The 27493-nt window shown below is 38.0% G+C and overlaps 1 protein-coding gene across 1 annotated transcript; it reads left to right on the top strand.

Moving 5' to 3' along the window:
* Nucleotides 1–8918: 8918 nt before the first annotated feature.
* On the top strand, nucleotides 8919–11785 carry RAP2B (RAP2B, member of RAS oncogene family). The gene has a single exon (XM_081953677.1). It carries the CDS (start codon nucleotides 9656–9658, stop codon nucleotides 10205–10207), a length of 552 nt encoding a protein of 183 aa, XP_081809803.1. The 5' UTR covers nucleotides 8919–9655; the 3' UTR covers nucleotides 10208–11785.
* The last annotated feature ends 15708 nt before the right edge of the window (nucleotides 11786–27493 follow it).

Genomic DNA, 27493 nt, shown 5'->3' with positions numbered 1-27493 from the left:
TGTTCTGGTTGCCTTGTCTTTGGCAGCTATACCAGGTTCCAGAAAAAAATTAACTCAGTGGACAATATATATCCATAACTATATCTGTAACCTGGCAATGGCATCTTTAGCAAATCATACCAAAATGACGTGATGCACATAATAACATTTAATGCAAATTAGGTAAGTTGTTGCATTTGTGTGATGTCACATTTGTTTTGTAATTTGTTCCCCATCTCCAAGGAACTTTTAAATGTCTCCTGTTTGCATGGTTATTAAAAGATTATGAATGATATTACGAAGAAAATTATCCAGCTAGACGGCACTACGTAGCTGAACTTGGCTGAACTTACAATTCTAAGCAAGACTGGCGTTGGTCAATACTTGTATGGGAACAAGCTGAAAAGTTCAAAGTTGTAGACTAAAATAGGAATTTGGGGGAGAAAATATCCTGGAGAGAGGGGAAAAAAGGAATGCCAAACTACATTGGTATCATGTCAAGAAAACTGCATGTGATGTAAGCATGTAGGACATTACGTGAATTAAAATTTAATGTTGGCAATATACAATACATCACAGCCACGGAAATAATTAAATTATGTATATAGATTATAATCCTATGTGCAGTTTCTTACAAGTAATCATGTTGAATGCAATCAATTTTTTAAAAGTAAACATGGATCATTGGGCTTTACAGTTGTCATCCCAAGCATAGCCAGAACAGAACACAGTTAACAAATAAATAAACCAATTACACTTACGTATAAACGCAGACCATTTCATTTGAAGAATTAATAGTAGCAGTTATTGATAGTAGCAGTTTCATTATGACTTCATCGGCAAGTAGAGAGAATTACTTTCAAAATACTAGAACATTGGATTATCTAGATAAATAGGTAACTAGTTGGTTCTATACAAATGGGAAAAAAGTGTACTGTATAGTACTATATCTTGTATTTTGCAACATAAAGTAGAAGTAGTAATAGCTGTATCAAATTGCAGTTTAAAAATACTGGATAAATTCATGAAGAATAAAGCCATCAGTTAGCCATTATCCAAGGTATCAAATACTCAAGGATTTATCAGCATGTCTTGTTTGTCCAGCTTGAGGACAGTCCATTAAATATTTCTAAAGAACACAAATGCATTGTGTCATCCTAAATCATTCCCAGCTCACCTCACCAGTTTCTTATTCTGGGTTAAAAGTAGGGCTTTCTAACTTTGGCCAGAACAAGGGGTACAGTGCAGTCTGCCGGCTGCACTTCATTTCATAGTATGCAAATTCCTATGGTCCACTTGGTTACTGTGAGATGAGGTAGGAACCAGTTGTGGGATTTAATTTTTTTTATTACTGGTTCTGTGGCCATGGCTTGGTGGACATGGCATGGCTTGGTGGGTGTCAGGGATGGGTTTCAATTTTTTTTACTACAGGTTCTGTGGGCATGGCTAGGCATGGGACATGTGACTGAGTGGGCATGGCCAACTTGACATCATGCGTGCACACGCACACTCAGTCACATGTTCCCCCACCTAGCCATGCCCACAGACCCACAAAAATGTATGTTTTGCCAGTTGGGAGGCTGGCAAAGAAGCCTTGCTTTCCCAGCTGCCACAGCTCTCGAAAGAAGGAGCTAGGGATATTGGCCTGGGGTTTGCTTCCCTTACAGCTCACCGCCACTCACCTGCTCGCAACTTTCCCGGCCAGCAGCACAGCTAAGCAGGTGTGGCCCAGGCTCCAGCCAGTGAGGAGGAGGTAGTAAGGGAAGCCAGCCCTGGGCCAGCATCTCTGCTTTCTTCCTCTGAGAGCCAGCTTGTGGGACGGCCAGCCTCCCCTGCCACTGCATCCTTCTTTCGCCTTCCACACTGACCCTCTGCCAGTGGGTCACCTCCCATTTCACCTCATTTTCCCTGCTGCCATGGCTCTCATGGCAAAAGAAGGATACTGTAAAATCTCCATTCCCTCCTCACTCCAGGGGAAGGTTACTGCAAAATCCTCATATCCTTCTGATCAGCTGGGACTCGGGAGGCAGAGAATAGGTGAGGGCGGGGCCAGTCAGAGGTGGTATTTACCTGTTCTCTGAACTACTCAAAATTTCCACTACCGGTTCTCCAGAACTGGTCAGAACCTGCTGAATACCACCTCTGGTAGGAATGTCTCCTTCCTTTCATCCTGCTTCTTTTTAAAAAAACTTTTATTGAAGAGGAGATGAAATCTTAGACCTTTTTTATAAGTTTCTCCAGTAGTTTGAGGAAAAGACACTCTGTGTGTGCGTGCGCATGCACATTCACACACACATACACCTTCCATCTTTCTCTCTCCCTCTCCCCCCCTCTTTCTTTTTAACCAGGTAAGATTGACAGGAATTCAGTCATTAGGATAAATGACATGAGGTTTTCTTTTTTCCTTTCCAAACTGATCCATTGATGGGTACAGCAAAAGGAGAGTTTCGAACCCAAGAGGGACTCAGTAGAAAGGGATCCTTCAAAAGGTTCAGCAATAGAAAACCTATTCCCACTGGAAGATTTTTTTCCCAACAAGGGTGGACAAGTTTAAGAAGTCACCAAAACTACCAAGAAGCTCTGATAACCACTATCCGGAGAAAGCAACTTTGTTCTTAGCAAAGCTGCTCTTCAGTTTTGGCAGTGCGGTGCCAACGTTGAAAAATAGATTGAAAGCTAAATATCAATTTCTTGATTTGGTTTAATTTCTAGATGACTTTACTACCAAAGGCATGCAGCTGTACAGAAGAGCCCTGAGTGTCTAAGAATGGAGATAAGTAGTGGTACATTTTATTCCATGTACAATATTTGTATCACAAATGAAGGCGAATATATGGGTCCCAGGATAATGTTGCATGATCCAATCTGGATTGGTTACTGGGACCAGAGGTTTAGTCTTCCAAGCTTTCAGACTCCTACTGGAACCCATCTTCAATGAACTTCTGTCTACTGCAACAATATTTCTAGTTTTTTTTTCATTTCGTTATCAACTATAATACCATAGGTAGTAGAACATTTAAGGCTGGGACTGCACAGAGCACAGATTTGTTTATTTTTGATTTTGGTGGAGGTGTTTTTGCTTCTAATATAGATTTCTGAAACATGCATCTTTAAACTTGGATAGAATATAAAGCTGCTTGCTTTAAGCAATTTTTTATTGACTGAAGTTGTAGAAAATTCAGAGCCTTACAATAATTCCATAAAAGTAAAAATAAAACTTCAAGAAAAAGAAATGCGGTTCTTGTTCAAAATGAGGATAATGTCCGCTGTCAATTTTTCTATGATTGATTTGACCAAAGCCAGTTCCTCAAATCTCTGTAGCTTTTCAATTATTTTAATCTAAATCTGTATTGGCTTGGAGTCACTTAGGTGAGATGAGCAGTACAGCAGTGTTATAAATAAATAAAAAACTTACACTTTTGTGTTTACTCTGAAGAGATACAGTAATCTTGTATTTCAGTGGTCAAAAGGCATAGCTGTTCTCCTCTTAAATGCCTGACTCGACTTTTCCCAAAGACTTCAAGGGAGTAGCATCTCTTGACTAATTCTCCCCACAATAAAAATGCTGCAAGATACATAACCCCAAGGTTACCTACTGATCTGCCAAGCCCATGAGGTGGGCTTTAACTTGGCTTTTCTTGACCGTAATTCAATATCTTAAGACCAAAAATTTAAAAATAATTGCATTTATGCTTAATAAAAATACTATAATATGCTATTATTCATTAGTGATGTATTGAATTATTTTCTTCTTTTGTCATATTAAAAAAAATGGTAATGGTTTTTATCTCAGTAGAGTTCTTGGATAGAAGACAAGAAAATACCAAGGCCTCAAAGGCTGAGAAAATGGGAGGATGAGGAAGAAAAAAGTTGCAAACTGCTTCCACATTGCTTCAAAGGAATATACAAGGATTCACCAGGAAGAAACTAAGCTTAACTTGAAGATGACTTTTTAATGGTTTTTGAAGGCATCTGGAACCACATTCAAGATTTCCAGGAACTTCCCTTCTCATTGTATACACACTAGATCACATTAACTAAAGCCATCAGCTAGTGCTTTGTGGTGCATTTTCAGCTGTTAAGGCAGAGAAGAAGTGTTTGTAATGAGCAGGCTTGCCTTTCTATGAAAGCCTATACAATGTTGTCAGAATAGTGGTTTTCAAACATAATGCATTATTCTTCCTTCATTAGCAGCCAGGCACTGATCACTGGGCTGATGTGAATGGTACAAGAAGAGAATCCATCACAGGGCAGGATATGCAGCTTGGGATAAGGGTTTTTCTAGCCAACCCTGTTTATTCAGTGGAAGTTTTACATTTGCATAAAGTATTTTGTGAATCGAAAGAATTGAAACATTTGTAATAGTAGACTATTGTACCGAAAGAGCAAAGGTTGGAAATTGCAACATTTTTTTCTCTTAAAGCAATGCTCGAGTGACAAAGCAAGCAACAATAAAATGGCTTGACTATGACTATGGCAAACAGCCAGAGTTCCTTATAATTCAAATCACAGCCAGTCTGGTTGTCATTAACAAAGACAAAATTGAAAATAATATCATGTGGCAGTTGTCCCATGTTGGACTAAAATGATTCACCAGTTAGAATGCGGTTGAGTGGAAAAGAGCTTTTCTTAAATTGATTTAAGGTTATAGAGTCTGTAGATCATTAACCTCTGTACTAAATTAATACATTTTCAGGAACTGAAAGTTATTTTGGTGGGGTAAAAAAACGAACTCTGATTTTCAGATAAAAGGTGAAAATGCAGAATATTTTTGTTCAGCATTTTGGAGAAGATGCTTATCACGTGCCATTAAGTTTAGATTATTATGACAAGCAGTGCAAGTACAAAGAAAAAGCACAGAAGAAAGAGCGAACATTTGGATAGAGTAGTGATTAATTGTATGGTCATGTCATTTTATTTTATGATAGAAAAAAATACATTTTTGGCAATATCAATTTAATTCAAATCTCAAAATACAACAACAATTTGTAATCCAACATTCCTTTCAAGTTACACATTTTTGTTGGGCTAATTGCAGTAACTCTTGGCTTGCTAAAGAAGCCACCACTGGCTCAATTGATATGTGAGGTGTGAAGCACATTTTTCAAAGTACAATGGCCAGTGTTACAAAACAAGCTAAGACAAAATCAAATGAACCACAAACAGCTTATCAAAATATGGCAATCTCAGCAGAGTTCGTGGCTGTGTCACAAATGTGAATCAGTTAAATTGTTTATTTCTCAAAACTGCCCTTTAAGCTATAACTTTCCCCTTAACTTGGAGAAATAGTCCTTAGTTTGGGTGACTGTTCGCTTCCCTATCTTTTCAGATAATCTTCAGCATAGAAATATGAAAGTCAATTGCTTTTTAACCATTAAGTTAGCGTAAGTACAGGAATTACAGTTACTGTAATAATCAGAACAATAATGGCAAGAACTGCTTGTAATTGATGCTTCATAGATTGATTGCTGTAACAAAATGGCATTGCTGCTTTTCAATATTGATTACTGCAACAAAATGGCACTGCAACACAGAAATGATAGCTCTTGCACCATTGTGTCTCTGTTGAAGCATCAAGTTAGACCAGGGGTGTTAAACTCGTGACGTCACATTGTCAGCGTTCCAAATATCATCCAAAATTAAATCAGAGTCCAAGGCAAAGTATTGCTCTAAGTTCCAATTTATTAAGAGAGACATGTTTGCACATCTGTGGAAAACCTGAATCTGAAAGCTTCCTGGGTTTTTCACCCAGTTGAAAGTTTATGATCTTGCCCCACACACCCACAAGTCCATCACATGGTCCAATCTTCCATTGCCACGCTGGCATCTCCACCCATCCACTTCTGGCCAGGTGCAGAGGTGCAGAGACAAAGAATGACCTGAGGCTTCTAGAAAGGAATGTGGTTTTTTTTTTACAACAACACATTCTACTCTTTACTATTTCCCCCCTCCCAATTACCCCACTAATGAAACAGCATAGTAAAATAATAGAGTGTGTGGCAGGCCAAAGATCCTAAAAGGTATATGACTGCAGGCCTGACACACGTGACATATTGCAACTTTTTTCCCTTGGCTAAAATGGGGGGGGGGCAGCACATGATGCATCCGGGCCGCGGGCTACGAGTTTGACACCCCGAGGTTAGACCATTTCATTATGCTTCAACAAAAACGTTTCCTGCCCTCGACTTGCCATTTGTTTGGTGACCATTTGAAATTACAAGGGCAATGAAAAAAATGACTTACACCCATTTCTCACACTTACGACCATAACAGCATCCCCACTTTCATTTGGGTGCTTGGCTACTGGCATGTTTTCATGATGGTAGCAGAAGCCTGGTGGTCACGTGATCGCCATTTGTAATCTTCTCAGCCAGCTTCTGAAAAGCAAAAGCAATAGGGGAAGCTTAAAAAGATTTGGATTGGATTTGCATAAAGACCACATAATTCACCGCTTGCATAGCAAAAAAGATAATAAAATCAGGCATGATTCATTTAACAACCGTGTTTAGCAATGAAAATTCTTTTTCCAATTGTGGTTGAAAGTTGAGGATACCTGAACCCGTACATCATTAAGCCTAACGAAGTGGCTAATTTGACACTTGAATTTTGGTGCATTTAGAAGCAGGGCCTTGTTGAATAAAGACGGATTATAAAGTTGGACCGAAGGAGTTTTACAATCCTAATTAACTCCAGCCTGATCTGGAGATGTACATCATAGCAGATGCAATGCATTTAGTAGTCCATGTAAAATGCCAATATCCACTCATCTGAATGCCTGTGAAGGAGGCATTGCTCTTTTTGAATCATCTCCCTACTTTCAGTATTCAAAATGACCAGTTTTTTCTACTCTTGACTTTGTTCATGGAATTCCTAGCTATTTTCCTGCCTCGTGGTTGGGATTGTTTTTTTTTTCCTTTTCTCCTCACCCTTCTTAATGTGGCTATTTTAAACTGAAAGTTTCAGAAAGAAATTCCATCTGGGGATTTTCAGATTAGTTTAAAGGATCTCTGTTATCCACCAATGTATTAGGTGTTTCCAGATTAACTGGAAATCATAATTTCAAAACACGCAGTGTGTTTTCAAGTTTGCTTCACAAACATGGAAAAAATTAACTTATAGTATAATTTAATTTGCAAGCCAGTTTAATAGAAACACATCATTTAGTTGCTCAACTACACCGGTAAATAAATTGTGCTACAAGAACACAATAAAATGTGTTATTCTGCCAGAATTCTCAAGTAGTGTGTTCTGTTTAATTATATACCTGTGCCTTTCTTCCTATCACATTGACTCCTAAATCTTAACAGACCCCGGGATCATCCTATTATATGTAGCCACCTTTATGCTCATCCTGCTTTGGTCATGCAGATTGTAAATATATGCATCAATCTTCCTCAATTAGTGTCTTTCACATGTCAAATTATGACACACTGAGCTGGGATTGATTGAAAACCAACATATTTGTTGAATGCAAAAATCCTCCAAATGCATCATGTCCTAAAAACCAGATGCTGAGAAGAAACTGTTGTAGGAAGAACAATCCATTCCGGTTCCAAGCCGGTAGAAAAAACGCTGGAAATAAAATGGAGGCTGGCTACAAGGAAATGTCTCTGTTTATTTGGTTTAATAGAAACTTCAGTGACAGCAGCATGTTTCTGGGATGGTTGACTCATTGACTGGATGAGTAGATGCATTTTTATAGGGTTCTGGGCATTTGTGATTGAGATGCTCCAGGGTGTTGTGCAATGTAGTGATGAGTGTGAAATGTTGTGTCATTTACTGTTTGAATGGTGATGGGTTAATCTTATTATGTCCTAAAGGTCATATCCTGTCCTTAGAATTTGGGTGGGGGGGATGTAAAGTCGTAAAGACAGGATCAGCTCCATCCTGGGGGAGCTGTGGCTGAAGGTGTTTTGTTTGTAAATAGACTGGCCTGGATTTTTGTAAATGGATACTGAATGGAATGATCGTTTTTTTCACAATGGATACAAAAGTATCTCATTCATAAAATGTATGTGTGTCTCTCTCTGTGTGTGTGTGTGCTGATTTCCTACACCGTGGAACACCACTATACTTTCATGTCCTCCAGAGGAGTTTCTTAGATACATCTGAGTATGTATGACACACACAGCGCTGAATTAGACTGGCCCGAAGCAGGTGCTTTCTTATGACGGGAGTAGATTGGGTAGCGATTTATTCAGCTTTTCTAAATTCAAGTGAAGAACCAGTTTGGTGTAGTCCTTAAGGCACCAGACTAGAAACTGGGAGACCAAGTTCTAGTGCTATCTTAGGCATAAAGCCAGCTGGATGACTTTGGGCCAGTCACTTTCTCTCAGCCCTAAGAGGCAGGCGAGGGCAAACCACATCTGTAACCTTGCCAAGAAAATTGCACGGACTAACCCAGGCAACAGTGAGTTAAAGGCACAAACCAAATCAGGTTTCACTTGCTCATCATCATTTCATCTCTACGGCTGCTTGAACAACTGAAAGATGGTTTACTGTGCTAACTCGCTTCCTGCGTTATCATCACGCCGAGTCAGACTTTAGACTGGCGCTTTGTGAGTAAGGCAGTAAGTTTTACCCTTGGCTCTTTACGAAGATTCTTTCAAGCTCGTCTTCCGGAACTTGTTTTCCGAGGATAAATTTTAGGAAGAACGAGCTGCGCTGCTCCACTCCTTTTTCTAAACCGTCCGCCAAAACTTCTCGCCTTTACAAGAACAGGGGGGTGGGGGGAAGAAACGGCGCAGGGAGCCAGAAAGAAAGAAAGAAAGAAACAGCTGCTCGCTCGACAGTCCATTTTCCTCACAGCCAATCCACGAGGAAGCTCCCTCTCTCGACCAATGAGCCGCGGCCGGTTGACGAGCACTGAACGGCAGCCAATGCCAACCAGAAGGGCAGCAGGCAAGAGGGCTGGGGTGGGGCGTGGAGTGTCTGTTCTTCCCTCCTCCTCCTCCTCCTCCTCTCCGCCTCCCTTTCAGGTGGGGAAAGGGGTGCGTCCTCGTGCCTAATGGGGTCGGCGGAGGAAGGGGGGAAAAGCGGGTGGTTTAGCAAGACCCCTCAATCCGGCTGGGCGAAAGTGAGAAAGGAATGGCTGGCGGCGACGCGCGCCTGGCTGAGGCGCTCTGCTCGCTGCCGGGACGCGATCGGAACTAGCGCGCGCCGCCTCCACGCCACCCTGAGCAGCAACAGCGGCAGCCGCCGCCGTCACCGCTTCCCTTCCTCCCCCTCCTGCTCCTCCTCCTTCTCCTCCTCCTCCTCCTGGAGCTGTTGAGGCGCAGGTTTCGCCGGGCGAAAACGTCTCCCAAGCTCCCGTCGCGACTCGTTTCATTCCGCCTGGGCGCTAGGGCGCAGGGAGAGGCGAGAGAGACTTCCCTTGCCCCGATACTAGCCGCCTCTCCTGCTTTTGCTCGTCGCCTCAGCTCCTGCCGTCGCTGTGCCGCTTCCCGAGTGCTTTTCTCCGCCTCAGCTCCAGCAAAGAAAGGAAGCCTCCTTTCCGTCGGGGGACGGCTTCTTCTTCGCTCGCTCCCTCCCTCCCCTCCTTCCTCTCGCCTTGTCTCTCTCTCTCTCTTTTTTTTCTCCCCTTCCTTTCTGAGGGTGGGAGGGGAGAAGAATAGGAGCCCGGCGAAGGAAGCCAGCCGCGCTCAGCCCGCCCGCCCTGGGTGTGCGTGAAAGAGCCATGCGAGAATACAAAGTGGTCGTGCTTGGCTCTGGCGGGGTGGGCAAATCCGCTCTCACCGTCCAGTTTGTGACGGGCTCCTTCATCGAGAAGTACGACCCTACCATCGAGGACTTTTATCGCAAGGAGATCGAGGTAGATTCCTCGCCGTCGGTACTGGAGATCCTGGACACGGCCGGCACGGAGCAGTTCGCCTCCATGCGGGACTTGTATATCAAGAACGGGCAGGGTTTCATCCTGGTCTACAGCCTGGTCAACCAGCAGAGCTTTCAGGACATCAAGCCCATGAGGGATCAGATCATTCGGGTCAAGAGGTACGAGAAGGTGCCCATGATCCTGGTGGGCAACAAGGTGGACCTGGAAGGCGAGCGGGAGGTCTCGTTCGGGGAAGGCAAAGCGCTGGCCGAGGAGTGGAACTGCCCCTTTATGGAAACTTCAGCCAAAAACAAAGCCTCGGTGGACGAGCTCTTTGCCGAGATCGTCCGGCAAATGAACTACGCTTCCCAACCCAACGGGGACGATCAGTGCTGCTCTTCCTGTGTTATCCTCTGAAAAGAAGAAGGAGGAAAAAAAAAACGAGGGTGGGGGAAGAGCACAGCGGCACGTTGCTTTATGTGGTGTTTTTTAATTATTATTATTATTTCCTTTCCTTTACATTTTGAAATTTAAAAAAAAGGTTTACAGCCAACAAGCACCACGAGAAAAAGGTGGCGGCAGCTGGAGCAGCAGTGTTGTCATTCTGTGAAAATCCCAAGCCTTTGAAACAAATTTTGCATTAACAACCCGGATCCCCTTCCAGGTTATAGTTTATACTCATGCTGCTGCGGGTGGTTTGCCGGTGTCATGAGTACGCATTGTCTCTCATTAACATCTGATCCCTCCCAAGGAAAAGAAAAACTCCCTCAAAAATTATCTCTCTTTGGAAATGTGACGCTTTCCGCATGTAAATGCCAGCAGTTTGATTGTTGCTTATTTCTTGTACTTGCCTCAGTTGGGAGGATTGTATTGGCCATTGAGAACCAGCAGGAAAAGTTCCTGTGTTGTTTGCAGCAGGGGCAGAGGGAGGGAATTAAGAATTGCTTTATAACTGGAAGATTAAACACACCGAGACACACCTATAAGAACCGAAAGGAAGCATCAAAGGAAGGAAGTACATGTGGAGGAAGTTCAAATCTTTCACACTTGTCAGCCTGAAATTAGCTAGTGACTAGGCAATTTTTGATTTTGAGGATTTCTATGCAAAGTTGGAATATTTGTTACCATGCTTATCTCGTCCGAAGAAGTGTTGCACAAGTACTGCCTGGGACTTTTAATAATACTGATGCCAATACAGCGCATGAGGTGCCACAAAAATGTCTGCTGATTACTTGTGAAATCTATTTTGTTTACTTGTTGTATGAAAGGGAAGGAATGAAGAGCATTTATTTGTGTTGGTGTTTTTTTTTAAGAAAAAAGAAAAGAAAATCAGCTATGAAAACACTAACAAACTTGCACAGTTTTTAAGTTGTGTGTACTTTGTGGAATGGTTGGGGACAGACAGGGCAGGCAAAGTAATAACATGCCTTATTCAATTTGAGGAGGGGAGTTGGCAACAACCAACTATATCTCTAAAATACAAAGAGTTACTAAAATGTGGCACAGGGTGAACAGCGCCCCTGTGTGTGTAGAGTGCCTTCAAAGCAGCTGTTGCAGCCCGTGCCAACCTGTGGAAGTTCCAAAATCCCATTTATTTACTCCTTCCTTCCCCAAACACCCCCCCCCCAGTTAACAGTTTCAGTAATTATTACGGTGAACAAGAGAGAACAAAAGGGCCTATTATTAATGGAATTATTTTCCTCTTTTTTTAAAACCCATTTGAGACTTTTCACTTTAGTTGCCATGGATTTCAGGGTTTTTTTTTATTATTATTATTCAGGTTCACAGGTATTAGTGTGCTTTTGTATGAGAGAGTATTTGTATGTGCACCCCTCCCCCACATTTTCCTCCAAAATGATGTATTTTCAACCAGCAATGAAACAAATTGTTGATGTATCTGAAAAACAAAATCTCTAATTGTAAATTTAAATCCCAGACAGACGTTTATTCATTTCAATATCTTTTAATACAGTTGCCAATTTTTTAAAAAAAGAACAGTTTTATGGCTTTTTATATATTGTGGAAAATCTGTGTTATCATAGTAGGTTATTGTGGACAAATAATTGTCTAAAGCAATAACAATTGAGGCAAAGTATTTTTATTATGAAGGTCTGGTATTTGATCTTGGAACTGAGTGCTGGATTCTCTTAAATCATGCAATATATATACAAATATTCATGTTTCAAATGCTTTACAGGATTCAATGCTTAATTTAGTCATAGAATTATAAAATTATAAGGATTCATTAAGGTTTATAACAGTGGGTCTCAACCTTCCTAATGCCGCGACCCTTTAATACAGTTCCTCATGTTGTGGTGACCCCCAACCATAAAATTATTTTATGTTTTCTGTATTTTTTTGAAAATATGTGTTTTCTAATGGTCTTAGGTGACCCCTGTGAAAGGGTCGTTTGACCCCCAAAGGGGTCCCAACCCAAGGGTTGAGAACCACTTGTCTACAGGCTGTTTGATGCTGGAACCCAAATGAAATCAACCCAAATAGATTGGTTTTCCTCCTCTACTTGAAAATATCTAGTGGATGGGCTCTCTATAAATCAGTTTCTTCATTGAACTGTTTACAATTGGGAATTTTTCTTAATATTCATGATAGATGAAAACTGCTTTTCTTAAGACTGTTATCCCATGTCCTACACTCTGAAATGATGGGGAATGAGTCTTGACTTCAGTGAGATGCCCTTTAAGTCTTAAAAATGTTATTATACTTCCCTTCTTTTTTGATCAAGATTAAACATATTCAGGTTCTCCTAAGGAGAAACTTTCCGGGCATCAGGCCATCCTGATACTCTTCCTGGCACCTCTTCCAATTTCCCATAATATTTCTTAATATTAAATAACATAATAATCAAGGTGGCAATCTAATGCAGATTGCAGTGGAGCCATTGCTTATTATTCCTGCTAATATAATCTCATTTTGGGGCAACAGTTTCATGAATTACTAGATATAATAAGCACTAGTGATGTCTGTAGTACTATATAGAACTGTTGCCTTAAGATAGATGTTATGAGTGCTTGTTTTATTCCCCATTAAAAATAAAAAAAGAAGTACCTTGAGCATAAAAAAAATTCCAAAATTGTTGGGAGACAGTATTAACATTAACTAAGCCTCTTTCTTCTTATCCTTTTTTTTTGTAATATCTCACTGGATCAAATCAATTGTGGAGATCTTAAAAGCTCATCATTTGAGATTTTTGAGTTAGTCTAGTAAGGATCCACTGAACAGAATGATACTTATTTTACTGCTCACTTTAGATCACATATTTCCTGATGTTTTCATTTTAATACTTTTTAAGTTTAAGTATAGGATACTTGTTTCTTTCATCAAGGAATGCAGAATTTTCTGGTTGGTTAACTCAGTTTTGAAATATTAGTAATATACTTCATTAAAAGAGACTGAAAGTTGTTTTCCTACATATCTCATCCTCTGGTTTTCAGTACAGATGTTTGATAGTTGTGATTTCTTTCAGAGCACTTGAAACCCTATTGTGGCTTACTACTTTCGGAAACTTATATCAAACCAAAGAAATTGATAGCTATTCTCCCAAGTAATTTATGAAAGAGAACTGTCTGAACAAGTATATGTTTTATTAATATGATAGACCTCAATGGAATTTTATCTGGTTAAAAAAAATCAATGATTTGAAAGCTAGTTCGGCTTTCAATGGGTTTAGGAAATAAGGAGTTACTTAAATATTAAAGTGGTGAATTCTGAGTACTGAGTAAACTATTTATAACGATTATAGTAGTCTTTAAAACCATGAACCTTAAATATATTCAGTATGAGTCTCATTATTTTTATTTAATCAGGAGTAATTTCATGCAATTAAGCAGAATTTCATTAAATAAATTAGAATTTTAGCCTTAACCTGAGGTCTTTGACATCATTAGAGGGCAGAATATCTAGAATAAGAAGTCTAATGGCTCCATACATTTTAGATTAAAACTCTCTTCCCAGTGGTCATGCTGCCTGGCACTGACTGAGCTGAAGTCAAAACTTTAGGGTGTGCCTTTTCTTATTCTTGCATCATATAACATATAATTAGCATATCTCTGCAATATACTCTACTTGTTCTATCATATAAGTGATTGTAATATAGCAAAGGTACTAAATTAAAATTCAAAAGGTTAATGTTATGCTTAGAGAAAAAGAAAAACACTACTAAAGCTACATTTAGCAGTAACTAAATGGTAATGTAGTTTTCCACAGCCAGATAAATCCAGGTATGATGAAAATGTTAATATCTTTGGCCACATTGTGTTTTGAAAACTGGAGAATTATTCCTGCTGAGAATAGAAAACTTGGCCTTGAGGATACAGTAATAAAAACAAAACAGTGACATAGATATGGATAAGGATTTATTATACCTTCAAGCATATTCAGCTTGATTTCAATTAACTTTAAAAAGTGCTACTTGTATTACTTCATGATCCAATTATATATTCTAGAACCTTAACTCACAATTTCCCTACTATCCCAAAAGTTTTTGATATCTCCAATGTGTAAGTTGAACTTATCTTCTAATTTTAAAACTGGAAAAGGTAAATATCAGCTACATAGATTTCAGTTGTAAGGGTAACTTAAGTAAATGAATCAGTTTGGACATTAATAAAGAAATGTTGGCTGTGGACTATCTGAAGCTGAAGAAATATTTTGACTTTAAGTTAGTTTTTAATTGTGATGCATGTTCTTATTTAGGAGTGGGTTCAATTCACACACAAGAGTTGTTATTTATAAGCCTTTTGAGTTCCATGTGCTTAAGGGAAAGTAATAGACTGTGCAATAAATTCCAGTTTTGTACTAAGCTTCAGCAGTTAAGACGTAGACTATGCTCTAAACAGAATCCACAGAGGATCTTATGCCACCTTAAATATAGCGTAAGCTATAACAAATGTGTTAGCATTTTAGAAGCTACAGCATTCTTCTTTCTTCTGCAGCACACTAAACATTCCCACCACTTTGTTTTGAACCTAGTTTAAAGGAAAAGTCTGTCGTGTCAAACCAGACTCTTGGTGACTTCATGAAAACGTCTGTGCAATTTATTAAGCAATAGCATGGACGTAGTTTGCTGTTGCTACATTGACAATATATATATTTAATTTAATTTACCTATATTAATTAATTGATTAATATATAGCCCCAATGTTCTCTGATCCGGGAGAGTCAAGTATGCTTTGTCTGAGCCCAGACAAGGTTTCCTAAATACTGCTACATTCAATTATCAGATATTATTTTTATATTTAAAAAGTACGGTTCCTGGTTTAAGAAAAATATAATGATTTAAGACAGTACGTTCAGCAGAAATATCACAATGTCATTTCCTACTAGTAGTGGCAAAGACATAATAATAGAGTATTTTCAAGTCTTGTTAAGGTATATGTTTCCAGATTGTTAAACAGAGTTATAAACTTATTTCTAATAATAGGAAAGGTGGAGCAAACCAGTAGATGAATGAATACTGCAGGAATACAACAAAATACTAAAAATACAACATATAATAAGAATGTGTATTTTCTTGCAGGAAATCTTAAATTCAATCCCCAGCATTTAGACTTTGGTCTAAAACCAAATTATACCAGACAATATAGATTGAGATCATCAGGATAGTGTCCATTGGTGCTAAGTTATCCATAAGACTTCTAAGTGGCTACATATATACATAGTATAACTCCCATCATCTGATCATGGAATATAATGATACATACATCATCATAATACTCATTATGGAATATATTTGATGCTTTGGCTAATGTACTATAATGCCTAGGACAAATATTTCTGGTCATTGTTAGTAGTAATAAGTAGCATTTATTTGAAAGTTGCATACAGAACCTATTTCCAATTAGAATATTTGGTTCTGATCAGAAGAGAGGCATTTCAGAATCACAAATCAAAATCCAGAGACTGCATAAGATAAAAGCAGTGCCACATCAAAAGGCTCAGGACCTATAATAAGCACATTGTATATTTAAAGGGTTTTAGGCATAGAGCGAAGTTTTATCATTGATTCTTTTCACCATCTTTGAAGTATGCACAAAATAGAGAAGTAGCATTACATTTTGTACATGGTTAGAAAGGATTGCAGAAACAATTCCCTAATCCACAGTTGAGTTTGAGCGAAATTAGGTGAAATGCATTGTATTCCCTTATGGAGGGGAACAGAACCCAATCCTGAGTTTGCTCCTTTCCCACCAAATTTGTAATATTTTCTTACAAACTGTTATAAAGCATTCTGCATATGTACTTGCTCCTTTTAGAACTAATTAAGGCCTTTTCTATTGATATAATTATAGGGTCTTTGAGTAAAAATTGAGGAAAAATGTATCTGCTACTAGTGGTCATAGTAACCTAGATAGTTTAATATAGGGAGATGAGAGTTAACTGCTATATCTGCTCATGAGAACTTGGCAAAAAAGATGTTCCTTGTGGGAATTGCAACCTTCTGCTTTAACTACACTGTCAGAAGCATTTTCCCTGTCTATTAAAAAGAAAAGTAAATATTGCCAAAAATGTAGGATTTTAGATATGAGTTGTATACTCTTGCCAGAACTACTTGTCTCTTCACTGTGTTCTGACAAATATAGATTCTGTGTCCTATTTTCTATTTAAGTAACCATTCATTTCTTGCTGATATCATTGTTGAATGTGAAGCCAGAAATGGAAGAGCTCACTAAAGTAATATCTTTTATACTGAACCTTTTTTTAGATGATATTCAAAAGACAGTGATGGTTCTGTAGAATAGAACAGGGCAGAGCTCTGGATGGGATCTTTCTGTATGAAAAGGTGCAGATGCATTTAGCTATACTTGCTGAAATACTCTTCTTACAATTGGTTATATATTTCAAGCCGGCAATACAAAATTGGTTTCTTAGAAAACTAGCAAGAAAAATGTTCACCATCTTCAAGTGCCTGCTGCTATTTACTTGTTTCTGCAACCTGTACTTTCTACACCAAATTGCACTTAAGTCAATGAACACAGTAAAGAAGTTTGTAGAGAGAGATTGTGGAGAATGCCTAAATCAATAAAAGTTTTCAAAGTTCTCCAAAACGAAGCCAGTTTTAAAATCCTAAAAGCCAACTGCAGAGTATGGAATGTGTTCAAATTGCACAATTTAAACTGAAATGAGCAGTTAGTGCACAGCTTTCAGGACAAGTGATTTGGGGGATATCTAGCAAACTTACAAAGGTTTTAGTTGTTGAAGAAAAGTTAATCGTATGTAGTATGTTGTAGTATGACGTTCAAAAGGAAAGTTCAGTGATACTCAGCTTTATTAAGTGTGCCAACTGCAAGGAACTCATCCTACCTGAATGAAAAAGTTATATTTCATATAATTAGACATTCCACACAATAGCCAAATCTATGTAAAATTTTACAAACTATCTCACCTCACAGACCTGATCATTTAAAAATATATGAAAAGGGCTGTGGTCACTTTTGCCAGTGCCTTAGTGGAAATAATTATTTTGGAAGAGGATATTTGTAAGTCAGGGTTGAACTGTAGGGCTCTTGGTGCTTCTGAGCTTGGTTGTCTATGGAGATTCTTAGTCATCCAGTTCATGGTTGTCCCAAAGGTGCTTTTTCAGGAGGCAACTGGACTTTCTAGCTTTTCTTTGAAAAGAAAGAAAAGTTTCGCTTCTCATCCAAGAAGCTTCTTCAGCTCTGACTGGTTCCCCACCATCCAGTCAGAGCTGAAGAAGCTTCTTGGATGTCAAGCGAAACCTCTTCAAAGAAAAACCAGAAAGTCCAGTTACCTCCTGTCTCAGCTTGGTTGTTTTCTTGCAGATGTTTCAATTACCAAACTAGGCAACATCAACGTTGGTAGAAGAGAGTGGGGTTTGCGGATGATGGAAATCCTTAGACCTACGAGTATCCTTACTTTCATGTTTTCTTTCCAAATTGTGCTTTGACATGGGGGGGGGGAGCACTAGATATTTATGATCAGGAACCTCATACCAATGATTAATTTCTAGAATTTTTTTTTCTGCCAAAGGATAGTTTAGACATGCAGGTGATTCTTACAGTTTATTCTAATGGAGATTAAAATATAGGATAATCAATGAAATGGGAAAGAATATTCTATCTACAATCAGATTAATTTATTTGCATTGTATAGAGGCTTTGCGGGTGTTTAAGCAAAAAAAAAATCCACTATGGTATTTAATGCACATTGAAACATATTATGCTTTTTGAGCTTTAATATACAAGCCTGCTAAGGGCCACATTCTAATATTTAAGCAACAGAACAACGAATAATGTTGAATTTTGCCTGAAATATAAAAACAGGATAGTTTTTCTGATCCATTCACTGGGAACAACAGTGCAACCATAGCAGTATGTGTTGATTCCCACACCATGCCACTAGTTGATGAACAGTTGATTGGCACATCAGATGTTTTGGTTCGAATCATTTTTATGATATCCAGAAAATGTAACAATTGGCTTCTCAGCTGGAACATGTGGACTCCAGCACACTGCTGAATGTTAAGGATATCCTTTTCAATAATTGTAGAAACCATCTCTTAATTGATGGAATTGTAGTCGCAATACATCTGGAGTTGAACAAGGGAAGTATATAAAATTGGACATTAGCTTACATTGGCAATATTTGTTTCTGTTTGTTTATTAATTTTGAACATACAGTATAAACTTCACATACAATAGATCTACTAGCAATGTCACCCCAAATCTTGGTCAAATAATTATAAAATATTATTTTCTATAATGACTAAACATGCATACGCATACCAAAAAAATCATGTTAATTCATATCACACACACACACAAACACACACACACTACAGGCACATAGTTTTTAGACACATGTATTTTTATTAGGATTGACCAAAATCCCACAACTGTCTATGCAGAACTAATGACCTCATCTTGTGAGACCATTGAAAAAGCATATGGGAAAGAAATGCAAATTTATTCAGGTATTGTAACCATGTGGTCTGATTTTAGAGTCCGCCTTGAGGTGCAAACTTTTGCATCAGTTACTAATTGGTCTGTATCACAGTTGCAGCATTGCAACTGTGATTGAAATAGCCTATACATTTGATTACATAAATTCCACCAACCCCAGAGTCTGAAAACAAAAAGATCAATTGTACATCAAAATTTATTTCATACTATGGGTGAAACCTTTAGCTTTCTGTCTAGCCAAGAACAGAAGTAAGGAGAAAGGATAGCAACACTACTATCTCTTGACAGCTTAAAGTTACTAACTTAATTACATTAGGATGCAATAGATTAGTAATTTATTCTACTTTTAGTTATTTCTTAGGAAAGTTCTATTTGTTATCCAAAATATATTTCTTAACATATCTTTAGTTTATAGCAATATAATCACAATATTCTGAACAGTGGGGAAATATTTAGTGAGCTATATTCGGATAGCAGCTGTTTAGATATGTGATTGAAATTTATTTTATTTTTTTGCAGGTGCAAGGCTGTATCTTTAACATTGTATAAGAAAGAGGTTGGGGTTCTGTTTATTTTTCCAGCCAATGTTTGGAGCTCTAATCAGCAGCTCACACATTGAGTGTGAAATTGTTGATAAAACTAAACATTCAAGCACTTAAATTTAGCAGATTTTTATATTATGATAAGAAAAATAAAATATGTTTGGGATTGGGCAGCATTAATTCTTGGCATTTAAAGGAGTTGGAAAGGGCAAAGAAAGTTAAGGAAATCAGAATTTCAGATCTTGGATTTACCGTAAAGTAGATGAAGCAAGACAAGTTTCCCCTGCTTTATTTCACTTACAAATCTATATTTGTAGTCTGTTTGATAATAATACTATTTAAATATTATTTGTTGCTTTATGTGTTGGTGAATATTTTCAACATTGAGTGCCGAAACTAGGATGCACACCTGTGTGCGTGCTGAAACTGGAAGAGCAGTTGGTCTTCCAGGTTCCAGCATGTGCATACATGCCGGCTAACTCGTCTTCATGCACGCATGCCCTCCGGAAACCGGAAGAGCAGCAGCCCGGTGTGCATGTGCACACCGGCCAGTTAGTCTTCCAGTTTCTGGTGCTCCCGTTCTTGCGAAGACCAGCTGGCTGGTGCACATGTGGGCTCTGGAACCTGTAAGAACATTTGGTGACGGCATGCGTGCCTAGAGATAAGACTCTGCGTGCGACCTCTGGCATGCGTGCCATAGTTCCCCATCACTGCTTTAGGCATAAACCTGCAGCTACAGTGTGTTTATTTGATGAAATGCTAGTTGTGTTCAGGTTGCAGAGACTGGACAAGCACTTTTTTAAGGATGTTTTAATTAGGATTCAATTAGCAAAGTTTAGACTTGCCATCTTAAATCATCATTAGTATTTAAGTGCCTTGAACATTAAAAAAGTGTAATAATTACGTATACCATCATCATTACCATCATCATCACTATCACTATTAAAACCGCTATACTTTTCAGAAGCCTTCAGTTGTTTGTAGCTCATGTACTTTTTACTCCTACTCTCCTTCATTTTTAATTAGGGAAGGCACTCTTGAAGAAAGCCATTTAGTTCTATTGCTTTTAGATATAATTAGCCCATGGTGTCTCTGAATTCCGCCACCTGGACCAATAATGGCATATCAATTATGGGAGGTGTCTTTGAAATGAGAAAGAAGTTGTAACTGGCTGTAACCTGCTATTCAATTGTTTCATAGTCAGAAATGTATAACTTGAATCCCTACAGAACCAATTAGCAAAGTTTGCAGAAATTGCAGAACCACTTATGAAGGGGTTAGTAGCAGGTATAAGATTAACACTTTCTTAATTCTGTGTGTAAAATCGGAAATCACAGTTGGACCAATTCTAGAATGTCAGCTCTCTTACCTGACTGAAAAAAAAATCCTTTTTCTATTTCAATTTCACTTTTTTAAAATACCAGGCATTTTTGGTTGTTAGTATTTAATATATTGGGTACATGCAATTTCTATCCTCATTCAGAATATTATAGTGCTCTCTGAATTGTTGAGCGACTAGGAGTATCTTAGGTGTCAGGCCTGGGCTACAGTGGGATAGCCTCTGATTTTAATGTTCTATCTACAGAGTCATTGTTAACATGAGATCATTTCTAGCTCCATATGTTAGGTGGTATTATGAATGAAGCCATTTTCCTAAGTAATCTTGTAGATTACCGAATGAGTACTATTGCCTACTGAATGTCTTCTTCTTCTTTTCCTCTCAGTTTGCAATCTAAGAAGATATTGTATGTGAATGAAGGATATTTTTATAGATTACACCAGAGGTGAACACTCTTTGGCCCATCGTCATGGACATCATATATCCTGTTTTGTGGCTTCAAGAGCTTTTCAAGATTAAGTGAGGTTTTTTTTTGCTTTTTTAATATCAATTTATTTAAATTATTTATATGGCTGCCCATATCACAACAGTTTTAAAAAGTCTATTAAACAAGCAGGAGCCACCAAACAAATACTAATGGTTAGACAAAATTAAGGGGGAGATTTCAGTTGTTGAAATGAAACACAAAAAAAATTCAGTGTCACCAGAATGCAAATATAGTACTTGCTCTTAACTTACTCAGAATGTTAAACTTGCTGTAGCATTGAGGAACAGTAGGACACAAATATCTTCAGTGTTTGGTCAATGCTGACACTAGACCTAGCTTGCACAAGTTAACTCCTTTTTTAATCCTCCACGCTGTTCCCTAAGAATAAATTAATGTCATTGGAAATTTTAGTTATGTACAATCTACCTGAAATATAGCTGACAGATGAGCCATAATTGGTATATATTTCCTTTTTCTCTAAGTTACTTGTTCTAGACTGAAAACATATAATAAAGGATGATAAATACTTTGAACTTGGTCCTGCTAGCTAGTTAGGTGTGGAAATTATTGCCAGCATTTTTTTTTATTTTCAGTCCCTATTCTCCAAAGTAGCAAACTGGCACAGAGTTCTGCAAGTTAAAAAGAAAGAGTACTTGGTTTCCTTTGTGCTTTTGTGTTGTATTATGACTCTAGAATTTATCTGAGCTGCTTGCATTTATCTCATGACTTCTGAAGGATTATATTGCAACAGTGGAAATCTGTCCATAGAAAGAGCAATATCTGTTTCCATTTTAGCCTGTCCAAAGTTTTTATAATTTATGTAGTTAAACTTATGAATAGAAATGCACTCTGACATCTGTTGTAGCTGGAAAAAGCTGCTCCTGAATTCTGATTTCATATTGTTTCTTTTTTTAAGTCCTTCCATTATAAACCTGTAACGGAAAAGTATCAATCCATTGGAGCCAAAGCAACGTAGTTTTTCTTCCTTTCTTTTTCTAGTTTATTTATTTATTAATACTATAATACACAAAAATATTAAACAAAATACTAGGAAAGATAGGGGAAGGAAAAGGGAAGGGAAAAGTGTAAGAAAAAGGGGGGAGGGAGAAAGAAAAGGCATTGACTCCAAACTCCCTTTGGTATAGTAGAATAAGATAACGTCAAACCTCAACTTTTTACTTTTACACAATAGTATAAACTAGCCATTTCTATAACAACAAACCTATATAATTAGTAAAGCCAAAATCAAAATTTCATTTTTTCCCACCTTGAGCACAAAGTCTGGAAGCAGTTTCCAAGTACAAACAAAGTAGTTGTGTTATTGTCCTTAGTCAAAGCAGTCCATTTGTCCATATGTGCTAACTCCCATCAACTCCTGCAGCCATTCATCCATTGTGTGAATCCAAGTGTCCTTCCATTTTTGTGCATAAAGTAATCTTGCTGCCATCAATATATATAAAATCAAAGTTCAAATTTTTTTCCCCAAGTCTTTTTCGATTAAACCCCAAAGAAAAGTTTCTGGTTTTATCTTTATATTCACTTTGAGAATCTTCTGTATTAAGATGTGAATCCTACTCCAATATTTCTTTGCTTTGTCACATAGCACCATAAGTGCACCATAAGTGCTAAAAGGTCCCTTCTTTACTTCTACATTTCCAACATTCATTTGAAATACCCTTATATGTTCTTGACAACTTTTTTGGTGTTAAATACCAATGATACATCATTTTATAAATATTTTTTAAAATTATAATTTAATGTAAATGTTAAACTTTTCATCTACGTACATATTCTCCCATTGTTCAAGCATGACATTATATCCAAAGTTCCTTGCCCACTGAATTATGCAGTGCTTTACGTATTCATTTTCCAAATTCAAATTCAGTAACAATTTATAAACTTTGGCAATAATATGTTCCTGACCACCACACCACAAATAGGCTTTCCAATTCGTTTCTCACAAAATCAAACCCATAACTTTTTGCCTGATTTAAATCTTTCTTTAATTGTAAATATGTAAACCAATGGCAGACATGTCCTTCTGATTCTAACTCCTCCTAGCATCACTAAAGATAAAAGATGTTATTTGATCATACATCCATCAGTCTGGCTTCACCACCATTTCTTTTCTTTAAAAAGCTTCCCGAGGCAACCCCCAGAGAGGCATCTTTACAGAAAGCCTTATTTTATCTTTATTTAAAAAATCAACATTTACTTTATACCATATGGATAACTGCGGCATCCAAATCTTAATTCATGACCCTCTAAATCAAGTAGACTCTTATTTTGGAGGTTCATTGACTTTTTTTAGCCAGACCAAATAGCAAGCATCAGAATACAATTTCAAATCTGGTATACTCAAACCTCCTTTTGTGTCATTTCAAAACTGATGCATTTATTGTAGCACATGTTTCAGAAGATTACTTTGAAATTACACTTTGAAGAACCTATTTTTGAAGGCTGTACCAAGAAACATATCACTCTGACCTTAAAAGAAATGATATCAACAAATTAATAATGGCAGAGCCTTTCTCAAATTTTCTATAGCCTTAGACCTATAACAATTTAGTATTAAGGGATATCATTGTTGTCTGGCCCAAGTTCTCAGAATGTCCTTGAAAAAGAAAAGAAAATGAGAAAAGTGTACAAGTAGGAGAATTAATTATTCTTCACATTTATTTGACAAACATTGTCTTGGCAAAGAGATAAACATTTTTAGATGCTGCACAAATCTTCACCCTAAAATTTACTACAGGAATTTTAATGGTAGACTTCCTTCAATTGCGTTCCCATTTTGCTGCAACCCATTCAATCTTCAGAGATTATTACTTTACTTTACTTTACTTTTATTTAATTTATATACCGCGCCCTCTCCCAGAAGGGACTCGGGGCGGTGTACAGTCATATTAAAACAACAATATAAATATATAAATATAGATAAATATAGATGGAGGAGGTAACATATAAACTGTACAGTAATAATTAAAATTAAAAGTAAATATACATTAAAACTACCCCTAAAAAACTATCCCAGAATAGAATGTTTGCCAGGAGGTTAAAAATGGGACTATAAATCGGCTAGGCCAGCTAATTGGAACAGGTGGGTCTTGAGTTTCTGTCGGAAGGAGCGGAGGTCGGTAGTGGTTCTGATATCGGGGGGAGATCATTCCAGAGGGTTGGGCCCATCACAGAGAAGGCTCTACTCCTGGGCGCTGCCTGATGGCATTGTTTAGTGGACGGCATCCGGAGGAGTCCTTCCCTGTGGGAGCGAATTGGTCGCAGAGATGTATGAGGTAAGATGCGATCCCGCAGGTAACTAGGTTAATCTTTGGCATTCAAGATTTTATGTGTACAGATACTGAAAGAAATAAGAATGCATATCTTCAATCTCAGCTTGCCAACATATGGAGAACTTTTATGCAGGATAATTTGATGGACCTTTCTATTGATTACTACACTGTTGATATGAGCTGCAGTTTTAGAGCTTTGAACAACTGGCAAAATGTAGATATTAAACATGTTACCACTATCTTAGTAATTCATTTTCCATTTATCCTATCATGAAGCATTCTGTGAATTAAGATGTTTAATTATGAATGGAAAAGTGCCTTTTACGTGGAATAGATAATATCTTTATGACAACCTATTTCCTTTCCCCATTCACACTCATATTTCTGACCTGAGATATTTTTAAAGTAAGAGTCTTAACGTTCAATGGTAGCAAGATGCCATTATCATATGGAATATTTGGGTGATATGATACTTTGCACCCGCTTTTCATCTCAGGTAAATGTTACTCAACTGGTTTTCAGAGCCTTAAAAAAAGTCTGCATTGGTAAAAATATTAAAACCACAGGCTGGGAATACTTATTTTTCTCTTTAACAGAGAGAAAATTACTTTTTGTGAAACATTAGATGGGACTAGGGATTATGTATCCAAAAATAAAATAAATAGGGAAAATCACATTTAAATGTCCAACAATATTATATTTATATATGTGTGTGCCTGTGTGTGTGTGTGTCTGTGTGTGTGTGTGTGTGTGTGTCTGTGTCTGTGTGTGTGTCTGTGCGTGCGCGCGGGTGTATATAGAGAAAAAGTCCTGCTATAATTTTGATACCTGAATACCTGGCATTTAAAACAAATCCATATTTACTCCCAATACTGAAGTATCTGTCCACAAGTAGAACCTCAAGCAATTCATGCTTCCAAGTACAGCAGATATTGCTATCACAACAACTACAAAAATGAAACTGGGCATCCAAATATTCACTGTCAAACAATTTTTTTTGCACTGCTTACAAATCAATACAATACAATACAATAGCAGAGTTGGAAGGGACCTTGGAGGTCTTCTAATGCAACCCCCTGCCTAGGCAGGAAACCCTATAACGTTTCAGACAAATGGCTATCCAACATCTTCTTAAAGACTTCCAGTGTTGGGGCATTCACAACTTCTGGAGGCAAGCTGTTCCACTGATTAATTGTTCTAACTGTCAGGAAGTTTCTCCTCAGTTCTTAGTTGCTTCTCTCCTTGATTAGTTTCCACCCATTGCTTCTTGTTCTACCCTCAGGTGCCTTGGAAAATAGTTTGACTCCCTCTTCTTTGTGGCAACCCCTGAGATATTGGAATACTGATATCATGTCTCCCCTAGTCTTTCTTTCTATTAAAGTAGACATACCCAGTTCCTGCAACCGTTCTTCATATGTTTTAGTCTCCAGTCCCCTAATCATCTTTGTTGCTCTTCTCTGCACTCTTTCTAGATTCTCCACATCTTTCTTACATTGTGGTGACCAAAACTGAATGCAGTATTCCAAGTGTGGCCTTACCAAGGCATTATAAAGTGGTATTAATACTTCACGTGATCTTGATTCTATCCCTCTGTTGATGCAGCCTAGAACTATGTTGGCTTTTTTGGCAGCTGCTGCACACTGCTGGCTCATATTTAAATGGTTGTCCACTAGGATTCCAAGATCCCTTTCACAGTTACTACTGTTGAGCACGGTACCACCTATACTGTACCTGTGCATTCCGTTTTTGTTGCCTAAATGTAGAACCTTACTCTTTTCACCATTGAATTTCATTTTATTAGATAGTGCCCAATGTTCAAGTTTGTCAAGATCCTTCTGCATCTTTAGCCTATCTTCTGGAGTGTTGGCTATTCCTGCCAGCTTGGTGTCATCTGCAAATTTGATGAGTTCCCCATTTATTCCCTCATCCAAATCATTGATGAAGATGTTGAAGAGTCCTGGGCCCAAAACAGAGCCTTGGGGTACTCCACTGCATACCTCCCTCCATGTAGATGCAGTTCCATTGAGGACTACTTGTTGAGTGCGGTTGGTCAGCCAGTTACGAATCCATCTTGTGGTGATGCTGTCCAACCCACATTCTTCTACTTTATCTAGTAGTAGGTTATGGTCTACCTTATCAAATGCCTTACTGAAGTCCAAGTAAACTATATCGATGGCATTCCTCTGGTCCACTAATTTTGTCACTTTGTCAAAGAATGCAATAAGATTAGTCTTGCATGATCTGTTTTTGACAAACCCATGTTGGCTTTTGGCTATTACTTTGTTTGCTTCTAGGTGTTCACTAATTCGTTGCTTGATTATCTTTTCCAGAATCTTTCCTGGTATTGAGGTCAGGTTGATAAGGTCTGTAGTTTTCCCTTTTTTGAAGATGGGAACCACATCAGCTCTTTTCCAGTCCTCTGGTTGTTCCCTGGTGCTCCAGGATCTCTGAAAGATATAGTTCAGTGGTTCTGAGATCTCGTCCTTCAGAACCCTGGGGTGTAATCCATCCGGTCCTGGTGATTTGAACTCATCTAGGGTAGACATGTGCTCAGTTACTATTTTCTTCCCTATTTCAACTTGTGTTCCTAATCTGATTTTTGTGATGCTGTTTTTGATAGGTTGGACTGCTTTATCCCTTTGTGTAAAGACAGATGCAAAACATGAGTTAAATAGTTCTGCTTTTTCCCTGTCGCTTGTCACTTTCTTGCCACTTTCTCCCAATGGACCAATTGTTTCCTTAACTCTTTTCTTCAGTCAGTTCTATTTGAATTGTATTAGTAGGCTTCCAAAGTGTGTGAAAGTGACAAATGGCGGGATCCTTCACCCAGTCCTTCCATAGATTCAAAAGGAGATCTCTTGATTTTCCTGTTCTCCTTTATGAAAATGCAACATCGGTTGAGATTTTTTTTTTTTTGCAGGTATACGTACTAAACTATTCTGTGTGTTTATGTTCCTAAGAAACTCTTACTTATTTCTTTCTTCTGTTGATACACATTGAGTCATGCCATAGCTAGCTTCACATACAGCAAAGAATGCAGAATGGCTGTTATAGTTTGGCATTTCTCAAGTACTGTCTTTCCTGTTTCTTTGGCCTTGATATTATA

The sequence above is a fragment of the Natrix helvetica genome (assembly GCF_964273705.1).
Source record: "Natrix helvetica genome assembly, chromosome: 5".
Lineage (NCBI taxonomy): Eukaryota > Metazoa > Chordata > Lepidosauria > Squamata > Natricidae > Natrix > Natrix helvetica.
The sequence above is the reverse complement of the archived record's forward strand: the minus strand, read 5'-3'. Positions and strand labels throughout refer to the sequence as shown.

Excerpts from the sequence above, each read along its gene's own strand:
- RAP2B (XM_081953677.1), top strand. The coding sequence starts at position 9,656 with ATGCGAGAATACAAAGTGGTCGTGCTTGGCTCTGGCGGGGTGGGCAAA.